At 45.4% G+C, this 18314-nt stretch overlaps 1 protein-coding gene across 1 annotated transcript in view; it reads left to right on the top strand.

Annotated features, from left to right (window-relative positions):
* bcr (BCR activator of RhoGEF and GTPase) overlaps positions 1–18314 on the top strand; it is a 58351-nt gene that overhangs the window by 17313 nt on the left and 22724 nt on the right. Inside the window, exons 3-5 of the mRNA XM_060049738.1 lie at positions 10806–10975; positions 16414–16518; positions 17843–18028. Coding sequence (XP_059905721.1) covers positions 10806–10975; positions 16414–16518; positions 17843–18028 — 461 coding nt within the window. The remainder of the gene's footprint in view (positions 1–10805; positions 10976–16413; positions 16519–17842; positions 18029–18314) is intronic.

The raw sequence follows: 18314 nt of genomic DNA, 5'->3' as shown, positions 1-18314 counted from the left end.
TTCCACTCTTCCTCCTCCTCTCCCTATTCTGTCCTTCACTGTTGGGTCTATCTCCGTCTGATTCCCTTCCTCCTGTTTCACTCTTATAGCTGCTCAGCCCTTTTCCTATGCTTCCCTTGTAGTTGATTAGCTCCTCTGTGCTCTTGTCTTCAAGTGTATTCTCCTCCCCGCCTCCTCTGCTGAGATATGGGTCACCTGGAGTTCAATACAGATTCTCCACGGTCAAGACTCTTTGTATGTTTGTGTGTGCGTGTCTTTGTAAGCATTGGTATTTATTTAGTGGCAAAGGAAATATTCACGTAAGAATGTTTGGCAACCGACTACTAATTTGGAAGACACAAGGACAAATCGAGACCTCAGATGGTTTCTACTGTGGGTGTGAGGGTTTGCGGGCGGGCGGGCGTATCTTTAGCCCTTGAGCGACTCCGTTCTTGGCATGTGCTAAGCGTGTGGCACCGCGTTCACCAGAGCTGCACATCTGTCTAATGAGCGGCCTTGTGCTGCAGTGGACCATTACAGCCCGGGAACACCCCCCACCCCCACCTGCATGCCCCGCAGCTGACTTTTACACCCCCGGACACTAGTGTACTACACACACACACACACACACACACACACACACACACACACACACACACACACACACACACACACACACACACACACACACACACACACACACACACACACACACACACACACTGGCCATGCATCTAACATTAGAAACCCAATGGTATAATAATGACAGGCATAGTCCAAAGTCCTAGAGTGCTCTTCTCTGCTGCATTCCCAATGCTTCACTCCATCTTCGTGTTGCATGTGGGGTGTTGGGGATGACCTTTCTGAACATTGTGTTTGTGAGCGCACGAAGTACCCTACTTTGTTTAATCGAGGCACTTGGGTGAAGTGTAGGGAATATGTTGGTTAGATGTACCCTCTACTTGTAACCGCTGTTCTTTAGAGTTTGGATAAACTTGTTTTAGATCCGCGCCAGGCGCCTTTGGAAGGAGGGTTAAGGGGGCCACTGGAGTTGGTTCTTTTAAAAGCCTTAGTAATGGTATAATACTGCGTGCACATGCTCACACGGGCTTCCCGCAGCCAGTCGACACATGACTCAGACAATGCTCGATTTTAACAAGTTAGTCTTTTTAAATCTGTTAAATGAAAGCAAATAAAATACGTTGACTTTGTTTTTAATTCAACTTTCAGTTTTAAAACTCCAGGTAACGGTGATGTCGATCAGATGTGGATCCAGATATACCTTCGGAAATGTAACCATAACCAGAAGCTTGACATTTAAAGCCAGCCCTCCATTCCATTGAGAAAAGACGAGTAATTAGAAAGAAAATTCAGTGTCTCAGACCTCTGCCCGTACTTTATAGTCGGCTGCATTTACTCTGACCTGTTAATGACCGGCTAATGAGTGTCCATTGTCGTTCAAATTGTCTAAATTAGCATCCGTGAGGGGGTCATGGAGGCCATGCATTCTGCAGGGAACAATGTTTTCTTTGTCTTATATGTATTATATTGCATTTTGGACAGAAAAAGTGTATCCGTGCTATTGAGCAAACTTCATTTTAGGTTTAACTGTGCTTTCCTTTGTACATGTATAGCGCTGATATGTTTGTTACATGGTAAACCTTCCTCCATCTCATCTTCCTTTTGAAATATCTCGTGGGAGAATCAAACGTGCAATCGCATAGGGAATGTCACCGATATATGAATATATTCATATGTATAACATACATCATGCATAATATATTCAATATAAAGTACCTCACAACAAACGGAATACATAATGCAAAATCCATGATTGTCGGTACAATGCAAACATGTTTTCATTGGTGCCACGTCAGAAAGAGTTGGTGTGTATAGATGGACGCTGTGAGACAATGGGGTCCATCCACTCCCATAGAAACGGGCTAGTGGTACATAAGGTGTCTACGGTTTCCCCAGCTCGTATGTAACCTGCACTGCTACATCCCTCATCAATCTACAGCGCCAGAGAGAGGAGGGTAATGATAGCGAGAGAGGAGGGAGATACGAGGAGTAGAGTAGAGGAGGAGGAGGAGGAGGAGCATTCAAGTGGTAGGGAAGACTTTTTCAGTAAGACAGGATTTTGGGCACAGGGATGTTTGAGTCACAGATGCAGGCCAACGTTTTTCATGTTTTTTAAAGCGCCTGGTCTCGAGGAGCACTTTAGTTACCATCACACAGTGAAACCAGGCAGAAAACATGATTCTCCAAACGTCTGTCTTTTCGTTGCTCCGGGGCCAGTTAGAGCGAGTTTCTACCCATCAAAATGTGATCTTAAAAGTAGGAATTGAAATCTCATCATTTCCACCCCCTGGGGGGCGCAGATGAAATGAGATGAGTCGTTCTGTTTCTCCCCATACTTCATTCTCCGCTGTAGCTCCAAATGTCTAATGCAGCCTCCATCTCTCCTCATCTTTCTCCAAAAGTCTAGTTTGGCTTCTGTCTCTCCTGATCTTTCTCTAGAAGTCGGGTGTAGCTTCTGTCTCTCTCATCCTCTTCTAAAAGTCTAATGAAACCTCTGTTTCTCCTCATCCTTCTCTAGAAGTCTAGTCTAGCCTCTGTTTCTCCTCATCCTTCTCTAGAAGTCTAGTGTAGCCTCCGTTTTTCCTCATCCTTCTCTAGAAGTCTAGTGCAGCTTCTGTCTCATCTTTCTCTATAAGTCTAGTGTAGCTTCTGTCTCATCATCTTTCTCCAGAAGTCTAGTGTATCTTCTGTCTCACATCATCTCTTTCTCCAGATGTCCAGTGTAACCTCGTTCTCTAGTCTCATTCTTCTCTAGATGTCTAGTATAGCCTCTGTTTCTCCTCACCTTTCTATAAGTCTAGTGTAGCTACCCCCTCTTATCATCTGTAGCTCTAGAAGTCTAGTAGCCTCCATAACTCCTCTCTCTAGATGTCTACTCTGCTTCTCTTCTATTCTATCCACATAATGTGCTTTATTTTAGAATTGTATTTTGCTTTTCTAGTATACCTGGTTCTGCCTTGTGACTCGCAGAGAGTTGTACATTTGGGGAAAATGTTGGACTGGAGTGCTATTTATTATGGAACAGATATATAAATTAATGATGATGTTTTCTTTATCAACAACACATTCAGAGTGTGTGTGTGTGTGTGTGTGGGTGTGGGTGTGGGTGTGCGTGTGTGTGCGTGTGGGTGTGCGTGCATGGCGCGGCTGTGCTTTTCTGCTGAGGACAGGAAGACACTTTGTCACCTTAAAGACACACGAGCCATTCTGCTCTAAGCACCCCAGTGGTTCTCTGCTGGCTGTGTAGTTGCCACGGAGACGAAGGTCCTGGTCTGTTTCCGTCCTGTGCATGCTTAGCTGGACCTGGGGGGGTGGTGATGTTATGAGAATCCTCCTCCTTTATCATACCACACATTGCAGCCGACAAAGACACTGAAACCTGCAATGGGTTTTGCAGCCCAATCATTATTTTTTTTCAACCTTAAAATGAAAGGCATCGCGTTTATTCACCACATTGTTTATTCATTATCATAGATTATTTACGCAAGATAGTACATAAAAATATCTGGATTTGAGATTCAGGGGAGAGATTGGCCATACCCTTCCGGAGTCTGACAGTCAGAGGAATGGTTGAAAGTAGGATAGTGGAAAAATGTGTCGGTGGAGGATTCAACCCTTTGTTTATGCTACTAATTATCCCGTGGCCTCATTTTGATGACCCGAGTTCCCAGTTGGTTCCCACTCTCGTAGATTGCCTGTATGTCTCTGTCTGGCTGTATGTCTGTTTGTGCCAATGTATATTTCGAAACTCAAAGCATAGTAGTATACTAGCTCTGGGTATGCATGCTAGTATATTATAGGGTAGAAGGTTACTTCATTCTAGATTATGTGTTTTTGGAGTCAAGGCAATCATGATTGCACCCAGAAATTCAAAGCAAACCAATTTAGAGTTGTAGGTCATGATTATAACATATTTCAAGGGTGTATACTTGGTTATTAGCAATTGTACACAATATATCACAAACATTGGACTGTCATAATGTGTCACATGGATTCAGTTTCATAAAAATCAAGTCAGGCATTTGCTGAAATTAAGCAAGAATTGGTTCTACCTGTAATAATCAATCAATGATAAAACAAATCATAATTGGTACCATTTATATTTAAAACCTAGTATGTGAGGATTTAGTTTTCAAACTCCCATTTCACATATGAGAGTTAGAACAACAACGTTGTTGTTCTTGACAGCAACGCAAATCATACATTGTTTTTGCCTGTACAAACCACTATAAAATGTGGCATGTGTGCTTTAACGTGTGTGTGTGTGTGTGTGTGTGTGTGTGTGTGTGTGTGTGTGTGCGTAGTTGTGTTTTGGCTCTAATCAGCGCAGAGGAAGTAGGGGGATGGAGAGTGAGGGACTTTGGTTTTATCATTAAAAGGCCGGTCTGAATCTGTATTCATTTGATTATTTCTGTGTTAAATGTTTCTGCAGTGTCATAGCCCTCTTACGCTCAAGGCCTCAGAAGGTCACGGAATAACACACACAAACACAACATGTTTATCTTGACATCCATGGTAACCGAGGAAACGTTGTCCCCTGGAGACAGTCGTCTGTACAGTCCATTTAGCCGAAGCACATGTGTGTCGCCTAAGCAGCTCCTGCATAAAGCGAGTCTCGTTCCGTGGCCCCGGGCAACGGGGATGCTGTGACTTGTGTTGGAGCAGAGATTAGGGGCAGATTAGGACCGTGTCTGGCTGGCTGCCTTGCTGCTGGCCATTGATAAGACTCGAGGCTAGCTGGGCTGGTGCCAGGAACAGAGAGAGAAAGGGGTAGAGACATTTCATTGAAACTAAAATAGTATGTATTAAACTCCGGAGGTTGGAAGGCTGGATCCGTCAACTATTTTTGTGATAGGCTAGTGTTAATACAACGGTAAACGGAATTAAACGCCTATTTTGAATATATTTCCGATGGATACAATTACAGATGATGTGTGCTCTCACTGCAGGGTTGCGGTGGACATGCGTTCTGTTTTAGTGATTGCTAAGGACTGTCTCTTTTGTTTGAGTGTTTGCTGAGCACCATCTTGGTGCATTAGTGGTTGCTGAGCTTCATCTTTATTGGCTGAGCAGCCTCCCCAGCAACAAGGTAACAAGGCCCTGAGGGATAATAAGCAGGTGTACTGTGTGGTTTGTGTATTGCAAGAGACGCAGAGAAGCTTCACACATGGACACGCTATGGTCCGTAGTGACTCACAATAAGTGTATTCAAACGTGAAGGTACGACCCAAAAAGATGTCGAATCACACGCAAACATAAAATTCAACAAATTAGCAAACTGCTTCAAGGACTTCATTATTGAAACATAGATGGAGAATTCTTTATTTATTTTTTATGGGCCAAGATATGTTCTGAACAGATGGGTCTGCAGCCTGCGGTGGAGGATGTGTGTAAGGTTCCTGGTGTCCTGTTGTCAGTGGGGCCCTTGTTCAAACTGGTAGAGCCTGGACGGACGAAGTGTGTGTGTGTGTGTGTGTGTGTGTGTGTGTGTGTGTGTGTGTGTGTGTGTGTGTGTGTGTGTGTGTGTGTGTGTGTGTGTGTGTGTGTGTGTGTGTGTGTGTGTGTGTGTGTGTGAAGACAGATGTGCAGTATATCTTGTATTCCCTACCTCTGTCTCCCATTTAAAACAAAAGCAACAACAATACAAACTACTAAGGGCATCTAGACTACTCGTTCCCAGTTAAAGAAACAACAAATCCATTGTATAGACTTCTTCCCTCTCTCTCTCTCTCTCTTTCTCTCTCGCCCTCCCCCACTCTGTCTCCCCCTCTGTGTTTTATCTGTTGGTCAGTGTCGCGCTCCGTCTCTCCCCAATGTGTCTCCGTCTGCTGACCCAGACACCCGGGGCCAGCCCAGCGCCGGAGAAGTTGCCGGGTTGGATTAAAGTGCCAAGGTCCAGCACAGGGAGTGTTCAGAGGCCCCAGACTCAGACACACACACATCCAGACACGGGATCTCTCCAGACACACATCAGCTCACATGAGATGGCCCAGGGTGCTCACGATGCATTATAGAATCCGTCAGGAGGCTTAAGTGCGTCTCCTGATTTATATCCGCTGTGACACCAAAGACCTGATGCTGCATAGAGACGAGGGAGCGACTGGCTGATTGTATTAGATCTGACTGGCTGGCTGATTATTTGACTATGTGGCTGGTTGACTGACTGATTGATTGAGGGACACAAAGTGCCCGATCAAAGACGCGGAACAGAAATTATTACGGAAAAAGAGAAATAGCTAACAAGGAAGTTTAGCTTTTGTGTTAAGGTGAAAGGAAGTAGATGTTTCCCATCTACTTTCTTATGCACCATTACTGTGATTATCTTCATCAGAACGAGAGAGGGAGAGAAGGTACCATTTACGTACACCCGAGTGCATCCACTTTAGAGTCTAGACCCATCACAGTGCCCCTTATAAAAAAAAAAAGTCACATAAAAAAAACCTCTCCTCCACCATTCACGAGGAAAGTGATTGAATTCCTCATCTTACATTACCGCCGTTGCTCGTAGTAACGGCGGTCCCGTAATGAGCCCCTCTCTCCCTGTGTTTCTACCCAGTGTAGAGCCGGGCTGATTTACAGTGTTGTATTATTAATCAGTGTCTCTGTGTGAATTTGCAGCAATTGAAGCACTTATTCCACCGTGGCACCCACGCGGCACTACCCCTCCCCCGTGAGGCTCTGGGGGCTGGAGTAATGACTCTCTCCTAATGACTTAGAGCAGTCGACAGAAAGACACGTCGAGCACTTATTGGGGGCTTTAGCTGGCGGATACGAGGTTGGCAGGGGGGGGTACAGAGACACCCACTCACTCACACACAGACACACACAGACAGACAGACAGAAGGACAGACAGAGAGAAACAGACAGAAACACACACACACACACACACACACACACACACACACACACACACACACACACACACACACAGAAACACGCACGCACGCACGTGTGTGGGCGTCCTTGTTTCTGAACTCATTTTCCCCTCTGTTCCTGCTCTCCGTGTGAGAGGCCAAGTGTACCCCCCGTGTGGTTGTTTTCCTTTCCTCCCACTGGTCTGTCTCTCATCCCTCCCCCCTGAAACAAAGAAATTAAATCAAACGGTAATAATCTCCCTTGCTTTGGCAACCTTCCAAGCCTTCCACCAGAAAAAGGATTGCTCAAAATGCTTCCACAGAGATAATCGACGGCCCGGCTAAAATGACCACATTGGCTTTGTTATTAATTGCTGTGGCTTTGGTTTAAAGTATTAGGCAAAGCGGTGAAGAGCTTTTTGGAATTTGTATGGGATAAAGAATACAGCATAAGTTTGTCACAACATTTATTCAAAGTTTCTTTGGATTGAAGTAAATACATTTTTGCAGGGATGAAAAAAAGAAGGGTAAACCAACTGTCTTAAGGGTAAGATGGCTAGTAGCTACATGCTGATATTCACACACAAAAAATGGCACTCTTATTCAATAAATCCAGTGTGTTCCCTAGGATTGAGTCGTAGCAGCGGTACAAAAAAAGTACATGCAATACTTTTGTGCACAGGGAAAATTGCCGTCTAGTTTACATATCAGATGTCCCAAAATGTAAGTAAATACACTTTTAATGAACATAATAACAAACAATATAAATATTTTAAACAATTATTGAACATAATTGGAACATAATAATAAAACAAAATGCAATCTTTTAAACTTGAATAACAATAGATTATTATTAAATCTATCTCAAACAAAGCCTCAGTGGTGGGCCAGTTGGCATCCTGTCGGTGAGCATTTAATCTTTCGAGGGTTCTGAGAAAAAATCTCTAAAGCGCCCCAAAAGGGAAACTCTCTTTGGGGGGCCATTGATACTCAAGCGCATACAACTGGCCAGGTTTGTCTATGTATACTATCCGGTTTATCAGGTCAGTCTTCACCTGTAAACATAAAAATAACAAAACAGACGAGTGGATGTGGGACCCATGGGGGTGTGTTTCGAATTAATTCAATTAGTTATATTTTTTTCTCAAGTATCCTAACCTAATCATATCTATAAATATATTTTGAATTGATACATGCAATTCATGGCACCACATCCACAACTAATAACCACAGATGTCACAGATGTTTATCAAATCACAAACAAAAAAGCCTGTCTCCCCTCCCCAGCTGTGCTCTGGAGCCAGCTTCACTCTCATTTCAATGGCTTTGTATTTTCCGTAATTCACCCCTTTCTCCCCGCATCTCCCATCCCCTCAAATCGGGATTCAATTGACTCTTAATTGGATAATTAGGAGGTGTCCAGAGTCGAGGGAGGAGACACGCACACGCGCGTGCACGCACCAGCGCTGGCTGCAGAAGGATTTACTGTAGCTCCTGTCTCACGAACGCTCGCGACTGTGCAGTGTTACATTTCATTGTGTAGCGTCTTATCCTCGCTATCTTTGTTCTGTACGGGGAATGGGTTAACCGAGCAATTGTAAGTGCTTGGCACTTGTTTCCTATGAACATCTTTACTGTACCGACAGCGACAAATGTTATTTAATTGTACGTCGCTTTGGATAAAAGTGTCTGCTAAATGCCCTTAATGTAATTGTAATTGTTAAATGTTTTCAGAACATAATTTAATAATCAGACCATGGTCCTGGTCTTTAGAACTACGGGCAGGCACACAGTTTTTCCATAGGTTTCAATAGACAAACCCACTTGGTCCTATTACAAGTGGCTCATGTTGGGTTTTTCCACAGCTACTAATCACATACATTCAAGAATGTTGTTTCATTGAACCTAACTTCAAACGTTCACATAATTCCATGTGCTGCATGTCTGTGTGCTTTAAAAGGCATGTGTGCTGGCATGGTGTCATGGTTACGAAATCCTGTTTTTAACATTGTGTTTTCCACCTGCTTTTGGAAAATGACCACTCCCGAGGGTGTGGGTGTGTGTGTGTGTGTGTTGGGTGGGGTGTGGGCAGGGAGACGGGGGGGGGAGAGAGACACATGCAGAACATTCACAACAAAGAGGTTTTTGTCAGGACATGTGGGTTCATTAAAAGGTCAAACCGCAAGGAAAACGACCAAAGGATACTTTGGTCGCCATTAATAGCTTTTTATTTTATCCACGTGTTCTGTAGCTCTTTGGTCTAATGCTGTGGTTGGATGGATCCCCCCCCCCCCCCCCAGGGCTTCTCTACACACATTCTTGGTTTGATCTCCTGCATTTCTGGGCTCAGGGCCGTAGCGGCACAACAGTATTGCACCGCCACAGCTATTGTGTCATGAAGATCCTTGCTATGCTAGGACTCGATGATTTGCTGTGGTACGCATGCAAATACACAGTAGAATTGCTAACGCATTCATTTCAAGCCAAAGTATTTATGTTATTTGACCAAAATAAACTAAAGTTGGGAATTTTAAAAGCTTTATTTGGTAAGGCAACATGAAATACCATCTTTTTTCTCTTTGCATAGAGAGTGGTTGGGTGTTATGTAGCGAGGCACTCGCTAACACAGACGTTCTATATTTCCTGGCCTAAATACTCCCAGAGGGCAGTTGGTTAAAAGAGAATTATCCACACACACACACACACACACACACACACACACACACACACACACACACACACACACACACACACACACACACACACACACACACACACACACACACACACACACACACACCCCAGCAGACTGTGGGTGGGTTAAAGGTCAGACTAGCCCTAGACACTGAGCTCTTTCTTACTTGCTTGCTTTCATTCCTAGTGTAGCAAACATAATTAGTCATATTTCATTTTAAGTGAATGAGCATGGGGAAATAGATTCTTGACCCTTAAATGTGGGACGAATGAAAACGACGATGCAGAAAATATGCTGTTTGGTGTGTGTGTGTGTGTGTTTGTTTGTTTGTGCTGGAGAATGCGTATGTGTCATTACGCTGAAAATATGGCCTGAGTCAGCTCGAACGTAAACCCGCCCAGCGTTCTCTGAGGAACGGCATTCTTGAGCGAGTAGCGGTGGGAGGAGAAGATCTCCATAATGTCTTGTCTGACATTTGGAGATTTACACGTCTTGTGCTGCGCACTGGCTTCCTGTGACTCACTTCTCTATTCTCTCACTCCCACGCCTTTGAAGTTTCCTTCCTAGCCTATCATCTAATCCGGCTAAGACTGTTTTACTAGAACCGCAAAATATAGGCTGGTCCTTGACACGACTTATGACGAATGTTTTGTGGGTTGGCTTCAGAAGAAAAGGAAGACAGAAAGTTGAAGTCTGATGCTAGAGGATGTGCGGGAATGTTTCTCATGTTGGAAAACAACGATGTTCTCTGGATACCGTTCATTCAGTCCCACAGCATTCGCTCTTTGAACGTGTTATTTTCCTCAAAATGATTATAAAACACAAACTGTATAATCCCAAACTTTAACATAAACGTCTGGGTAAAATATGCAAGAATAGCTCCGGTCTTAAATTTAGAAAAGGAGCCACATTTCTCCTCCCCCCTCCCTCTCCCTACTCTCTGCACACACCGCCCATCCTCAAGGAGGGAGGCCTAACTGCTCCACCTAGATCTCTGTGGCCTTAAGGTTAGTCCTACGGGACTCAAAGGAGATAAGCTGGCTTCCGGTTTTGCAATGCTTCTGTTATCCGACGTGGCCGTGTTCCAATAAACAATATAAAAAAATGATTCGCTTAAAACTGTCGATTTTCCTTCAATCCGGTTTATTCTTCAATGAATGAGTAACAGTCCCCCTCCCTCTCCTCCCCCTGCCCAGACGGCCCTCCGAGCTACGGCTACGACGTGGAGCGCGCCGAGGAGCAGCGGCGATACCACGACATCCTGCCCTACATCGACGACTCGCCCTCCTCCTCGCCGCACCTCAGCTCCAAGAGCCGCAGCAGCCGGGACACGCTCTCCTCCGGCTCCCTGGAGTCCTCCAAGTCGGTGAGGGTCCTCCAGACAGGGGGTCACACCGCCGCCTGCTTTAGATAGGGGGTCCCACCACCACCTGCTTTAGATAGGGGGTCCCACCACCACCTGCTTTAGACAGGGGGTCACACCACCTCCTGCTTTAGACAGGGGGTCACACCACCTCCTGCTTTAGACAGGGGGTCACACCACCGCCTGCTTTAGACAGGGGGTCACACCACCTCCTGCTTTAGACAGGGGGTCACACCACCTCCTGCTTTAGACTGGGGTCACACCGCCGCCTGCTTTAGACTGGGGTCACACCGCCGCCTGCTTTAGACTGGGGTCACACCACCGCCTGCTTTAGACAGGGGGTCACACCACCTCCTGCTTTAGATGGGGGGTCACACCACCTCCTGCTTTAGATGGGGGGTCACACCACCTCCTGCTTTAGATAGGGGGTCACACCACCTCCTACTTTAGAAATAGTACACCACCTCCTGCTTTAGATAGTACACCGACTCCTGCTTTAGATAGGGGATTTCACCACCTCCTGCTTTAATTAGGCTAGTACACCACCTCCTGCTTTAGATCGTATACCAACTCAATCTTTAGATAGGATCGTACACCGACTTCTGCTTTAGATTGTACACCACCTCCATTTTGGAACCCCAATCCCAGCTGTTGATGGTGAGGGGCCGATGGTGGTCGTAGGGTCTGTTGAAGGTCCTAAAACCCATTATGTCTACACCCGCCATTTGTCCAACAGCTTTGTGCTGAGAATGTTTACATTCACTGGCATGGGAATCTTTACATTAGCTCCCCTGTCATTGTGGCTCCCTGCTTTATGCTACAACTATGCTCCGAGGGCATTCCCACATGATGGCAGATCTCAGCTTTGGCTTTGTTAAGCTGCATGCGAGCGGGGGAGTCTTCTCTCTGAGCTCCACCACAGGCACCACACACTCTGAGAAGTGGGCCTTTGAACTGGGATAAAACGTTCATTACATTTTGGATTTATTCCATTCATATTTTGTAGAAATGTCCACGACCTCAAATTGATCAATCATATAAAATAGTAATACTGGCTACAATAATAATAACAATATCTAGCATTTCACTGCGGAAACGGTTTCCATGGTTTCCGACATCTGGCGTTCCTCAACGGTTTCCATGGTGAGGGTGAACACATGCCACCTGCAGGCTGCCTTAAGCAGACATCAGCAACATCCGGCCTCCAGCCCCCCACCCATCACAAGCTCCAGTCCTCAGTGACACTGAGCTGCATTTATTAATTACGTCATATTTGTTTGAGGGAGGACCTATGAAGGTCCTCCCTCAATGAAACATTAGGCTAACTGCCTGAGATGCTCGCTTCCTCATGACTAAATAGGTGTCAACTCAATACATATAATGCCACAATGTGTGGCATAATATAATATGTGGCAGTATAACACACAATACTGGGATCTGACACACACACACACACACACACACACACACACACACACACACACACACACACACACACACACACACACACACACACACCCCCACAGCCGGATATGCTCTGTGGGAAATGACTGCCGTCTTTGAGTCGCCCTCAGTTCCTCCTTGACCCATCCTCCCCATCTCATCCTCATCGCGATGAGTCAGAGCCCCGAAGAGCACTGATTGGCTGAACGGCAGCCAATGTCAGCCACTGTGTGACGTCATCGACATGAGTCATCACCGCTGATGATGAGGAGGAGGACGATGATGTCATTTTCCCGAATGCTCAGCTTCTTCAGCTTTGCTCCGACAGATCCCCCCTCGCTCACACCCACACGGCCTCACTCGTGTTCTAATTAACGTGCAAATAAGCCGCACTGTGACCCACGTGATTGGCCGGTTATATCCGTCGCAAACGATCGTCTGACTGTGGATCTGTTACCACCGTGGGTTAAGACTGCTTGACCCAATTTCTTTATTATCAATCTCAAAATGTATCTGCCATTGGAACGTGTGGGCTTTTCCAAGCGCTCGTGCATAACGAGAAGGTACAAATAAATAGACAAAGAGAAGTCGCACCCCTTCTGTCTTCCCTCCTCTGCCGAGATGTTGGTCTGCGCTGCTCCTCCCCTGTGCTTTATCGCCCCGGCTGCAGCCCCTCTTCATTACCAGACGCTGAGAGACGGAGCCACCCCCAGGGCTCACATGCAGGGCTCACATGCAGCGCTCTTATGCAGCGCTTCTGCATATTTAATGATGGGGGGGGGGGGATGCCTTCACAAGGCAGCAGCTTTTTCCTTCAAAATAAAAGGGGGGGAGCCGAGATGCAGCATCATGACACGTCAACACGTTCCCCCCAGAATAGGGTTAGGGTCCCATCATTGATTTTCTGACATCACTCTGGTCCCGCCAGAGCTGCGTGGGTCAAAGGTTTAACAAGGGGATCACTGTTCTAACAACTGTTGTCCTCGTTTCTCTTAAAGGATGTACCCAGCGTAAGTCAGGCAGCATTATTTTGTGACTCATAAAACCTAAAAAAACTGGTTTTACGCCGATCTGACACCCACGAGTCGTCACCGGCAACCACACAGCGCCCCTGGGGTTGCCGTGCAAACATTTCCGCTGTTCAATTTCCTTGAACTTTTCCCACCACCTGTTTGCTTACCGGTACCTAGAAGTAGGCCTACTCTCATGCTATTGAAGTCGTGTGGCTTGCGAAACATTTAGACATCACTGAATCTCTGCCGTAACTTAGTCAGACTCGGACCGATCAGTGGATCTGAAAGCCACTGACGTCCAAGTAGCAATCGTACCCGATACTGTAGTTTTTAGCCTTTTTGTGTTATCAAAGTAACACTGCCAATAAACTATTTGTTCATAAAAATATGATTCTGCAGCAGTTTTCTCTACCAGCTCTGATTCAGGCCAGATTCAGATCTAGCACTATGAATTTAATTGCATTTATTCTTCCTCTTAATCTTTGTTCAGAAAATTCAGAAAACAATTATCGGAAGCTTGAAACTAGATATTCGGGTCAGCCCTGGCTTGGACATATTCTTGGCCGTACACACACAGTCAGCAGGCAGAGAGATCAGATGAGATCCGACGGGACTAGCGTTGAGCATCAGGGCCAGATCAGTGTTGATGGGATTCTCCTTCCTCAGGAGAGCAGTGTTTAGAGTGTTGCTCCGTGCTGTTTTGTTCAAGTCTCTTTCTGTGTGGAGCCTCCAGGCACTGTGCTTTGCCATCGCTCCAGCGGACTGAACACTGTTTGTATCGATCTCTTTGTGAACATAATCTTCCTTGTAGACACGGGAAGAAAAAAAGAAGGAATATCACATTTCCCTCGAATTGGATTACCACTGCTGTTACTGTAAGCAGCTCTGCATTGAGTTTAGGAGGACATGGTTTTAAGTGTGGTCAGAAATGCTCTATTTTTATGTGGGATGTACACAAATGACACCACAAACACACACACACACACACACACAGATGCACACACAGGCACCCATTTGGATGTGCATGTTCAGCAAACAGCTGAGAGTCCAGTATTTCAGGTTTTCACCGGTGTGATCTTAACACAGAGTGTCTCGTGAGTTGCAATGGCGATAAAAAAGTAATAGGCCGAGAGATGCAGGGGGGAGCCCTCGAGGTGAGAGGGAGGGAGGGAGGGAGCGATGGCCGGGGTCTTTAACACCATGAATAAACACTTTCCGTCTCCCTACCACAAGCCAATCACAGGGCTGCGCTTTATCTTTCATGTATTTTATTGCTCAGCCGTGGAGTACTACCACTACCAAGTGGGGAGGGGGGGGCTATATGTATTTATGCTATTATGCTATTGTACTATTTGTGTTTGTGTGTGTTTTTGTAAGGGTGAATTGTTTTGCCTAGTTGTCTCTAATTATTCCATTTCTATAGAGACCAAATCCGCCTTGCAACACAAACTGCCACAAAGCTTGTGTATATTGCAGTACAAGACAAAACTCGGGGTTAAATAAGGTTTCTCATATACAATTTTAACCACTCGAGCTCACACTGCTGGTCAGCTACATGGGCCGTTAACACAACGATGCATAAAACATGACGTCCATAGGCTGTTAATGTATTCAGAAACGTTCCTCTCTTACGTAAGACAAAGAGGCCGAGTTTGTGGTTTGCTCGAACGCCGTACTGTAGCTCTCCAGACGCTTATTCTTTTGTCTGGTTGGATCATCAATAATGGAAGCCAAAGGCAACTGATGCTAGTGTTTCGCTTCCGCTATATGGATTGACCTGCCTGGCTTAAAGCCGGCCAAACCAGTCCCCTCAGCTGGATAACCTGTTCGCAAACGCCAGCGTTAATGATTAATGGCCCGTCATTATGAAGTATTTCATCCTGAATACCATAGGGCATTTGAGGGGATGTTTTCTTATTATTACTTCACATTATTCTACGCATGAATAATGTATTGTCACTCTGCCAGCTTGTTTGGGTTTGAACTTGGAACAAATTGTTTCGGATTACCTTGATAGAGGGGAACTTTATGTATTCTTCTTGAGCTGGCCTTTTTGAGACGTACCAGCCATGCCATAATGTACACCATCCACTATATACCAGAGGTGTAGCAGTAGCTGCTTATCTTACCTTGAAGCTATATGTATGTTCCATTCCTGCTATAGCCTTTTCGGGGTCTATATAACGTATGGAATCGGGTTAATTAAGCTTCCTACTTAGATACGTGCGTGTGAAGCCACAGAAACCTTATCTAACATTGTCCAATGCGCACATCCATTAAAGTACCACACACACACACACATGCACATAGAGCTTACTCCCTTCTGGTTAGAGTCTTAAGCTGGAGAATTATTCATAAACTGCACAGCCTTTTGAGTTTTCCTCTCCCATGTCTGTCAGCAGTGCGCTCACTGTCCAGAAGGCAACGTTCGATTACACAGGAGATTTCCTAGACTTTTTTCCTGGAGGTATTTAGATGTGTACTTAGCCTCCCCCTTGTTTCCCGACTTCGACTTCTGCAAACTTGGCACGATGCTTTCACGCCTGAGGTTGGATACCTTCCCTCTTTCACTCTCTCGCAGTTTACACAATGCTATTTATATGTGCCCTATCAGATATTTATCGTGTGGGTAAATGCTGCGCTCTGCAAACGCTGCTTGTTTTGCACTACTTGGGAGTCCTTCATCTGTACTGTGTTGTTATTGTAGGGGCTTAAGAGAGTTTTAATGACGTCTGGTGTGTCATTGAACCTTTTGAAACGGAGGAAAACGCAGCCTCACCCTATTTGCAAAACCAAACCAAATCAAAATAAGTCAAGATGTACAGTATGACCAAATATGTGTTGACATACAACTTAAAATGATCAGCAAAATCTAAACGGATGTTGAGGATTCAATTTAACAATATTTTATACCACCCTTTAATCTCTCTCTCTCTCGCTCTCTCTCGCTCTCTCTCGCTCTCTCTCGCTCTCTCTCGCTCTCAGGCGGAATGTGACCTTGAGAAGGGCCTGGAGATGAGGAAATGGGTCCTGTCTGGTATCCTGGCCAGCGAGGAAACATACCTCAGTCACCTGGAGGCCCTCCTTCTGGTGAGACAACAGCCTGTTTTATCTCTTCTTCTTATTTATTCTATTAAGGCCATCAGTGGCCCTCTACGGTCACCACACCTCGGCTCCTGCTGGTTGGCTTCTCCTTGTGAACAGCTTTGTGGAATTACCAAATTGAATTCCTTACTTAATACCCCGTTTGAACTTTACTTCAATGTTATAAAAGTTACCTTTTCTTCCCTACCTCCGTAATAGATCCCCTGTCCTACCACTTCTCTTGCCCAGTATGTCCCCATACTCTGACCCCTGGTTCCATTGCCAAATCCCACACCAGTCCTTACTAGAAATAGGGAACAACAACATAAACTACTACATCAACTGCAGCACAACTACTGTTTATTGTTTATGAGTCATCGGCTTTCCCCACTCTTAAATTGGTATTTAAATGTCAGGTCTCTGTCCAACCACGCATTTCATTCGTCAATATTGTACCATGTCCCATAACACATAATTTCCTTATTATCACTGAGACCTTGTTAAGCCTGGAGGTCATTGTTCCCCTCATTAATACAACCCCCCCCCCCCCCCCCCCCTTCTAATTTATCTTCCTTTAACCTGCCTAACCCAGCGAGGATAGGTGTTAGACTTGATCATAAATGTTCTCCTATCTCGTCCCCACTCTCTCCGCAGATTTTTACGAGTCTGATTAAGTCGTTTGATTTAACACCGTATTGGAATGGGGCCAGTCACTCTAAGAGTCTCACACTTCACTTAGTGTTTTCGCTGGCTCGAGCTCTCACTAACTCGAAATTAATGGACGTTTTGTGTGTCTGACCACAAAGCTTTCCAAGGTTTTCAAAGCTCCCCTTCCGAGTCCTCTGATCCTATTAGATCCCTTGTTTATTTTAACTCTGAATCTTGTACCCTCGAGGATCAGAATGCATCATAATAATGCACAGTGGTGGGCCCTACCTCATCCATCAGGAGATGCAGAAGAGCCAACACATGCCTTGTTCATGTGTTCAAAGCATCACCAATAACAGTAAAAACTCCAGGTCCCTGTTTAATGTGACTCATTCAGTGGCCCCCTAAAAATCTCAGTTGTCATCACTGACAACCTTGCTGATTTAGTGTAACAGCTTTCCTAAAGGCTAACTAGCGTGAACAATTATGTTTTCATAAACAACAACTGTACGTTTTTGAACAATATTATAATGTCAAAACTTCAAAACAAACACATGATCTTGTGTATTTTAGGCCAGCCCTTTCTTTTTAAATGTGCAACTTGAACCAATCTTCAACACAAGTTAACCCCGAGCAACCCCACAGCACACAGAGGTAACCTCTTTGCTGCCTGTTCCCTCAGCCCATGAAGCCACTGAAGGCTGCGGCCACCACCTCCCAGCCAGTGCTGTCGGTGGCCCAGATCGAGACCATCTTCTTCAAAGTGCCTGAACTCTACGAAATCCACAAGGAGTTCTACGACAGCCTACTGCCCCGGGTTCAGCAGTGGAGCCACCACCAGAGGGTTGGGGACCTCTTTCAGAAACAGGTACGTGTGTGTGTGTGTGTGTGTGTGTGTGTGTGTGTGTGTGTGTGTGTGTGTGTGTGTGTGTGTGTGTGTGTGTGTGTGTGTGTGTGTGTGTGTGTGTGTGTGTGTGTGTGTGTGTGTGTGTGTGTGTGTGTGTGTTCTAGCCAGCCTGGCAGCCATGACATGAGTTATTTTCCTGGTGTTCCGCAAGGATACGTCCTTGGTCTCTTTTTGTTCCCGATCTACATCCATCCATTTGGCTGCATTGAGGTTGACATGGACAGCACAGAGGATTCCTATCTTGCTC

This window comes from Gadus macrocephalus, chromosome 4 (genome assembly GCF_031168955.1).
Source record: "Gadus macrocephalus chromosome 4, ASM3116895v1".
NCBI classification, from domain to species: Eukaryota; Metazoa; Chordata; class Actinopteri; order Gadiformes; family Gadidae; genus Gadus; species Gadus macrocephalus.
The sequence above is the reverse complement of the archived record's forward strand: the minus strand, read 5'-3'. Positions and strand labels throughout refer to the sequence as shown.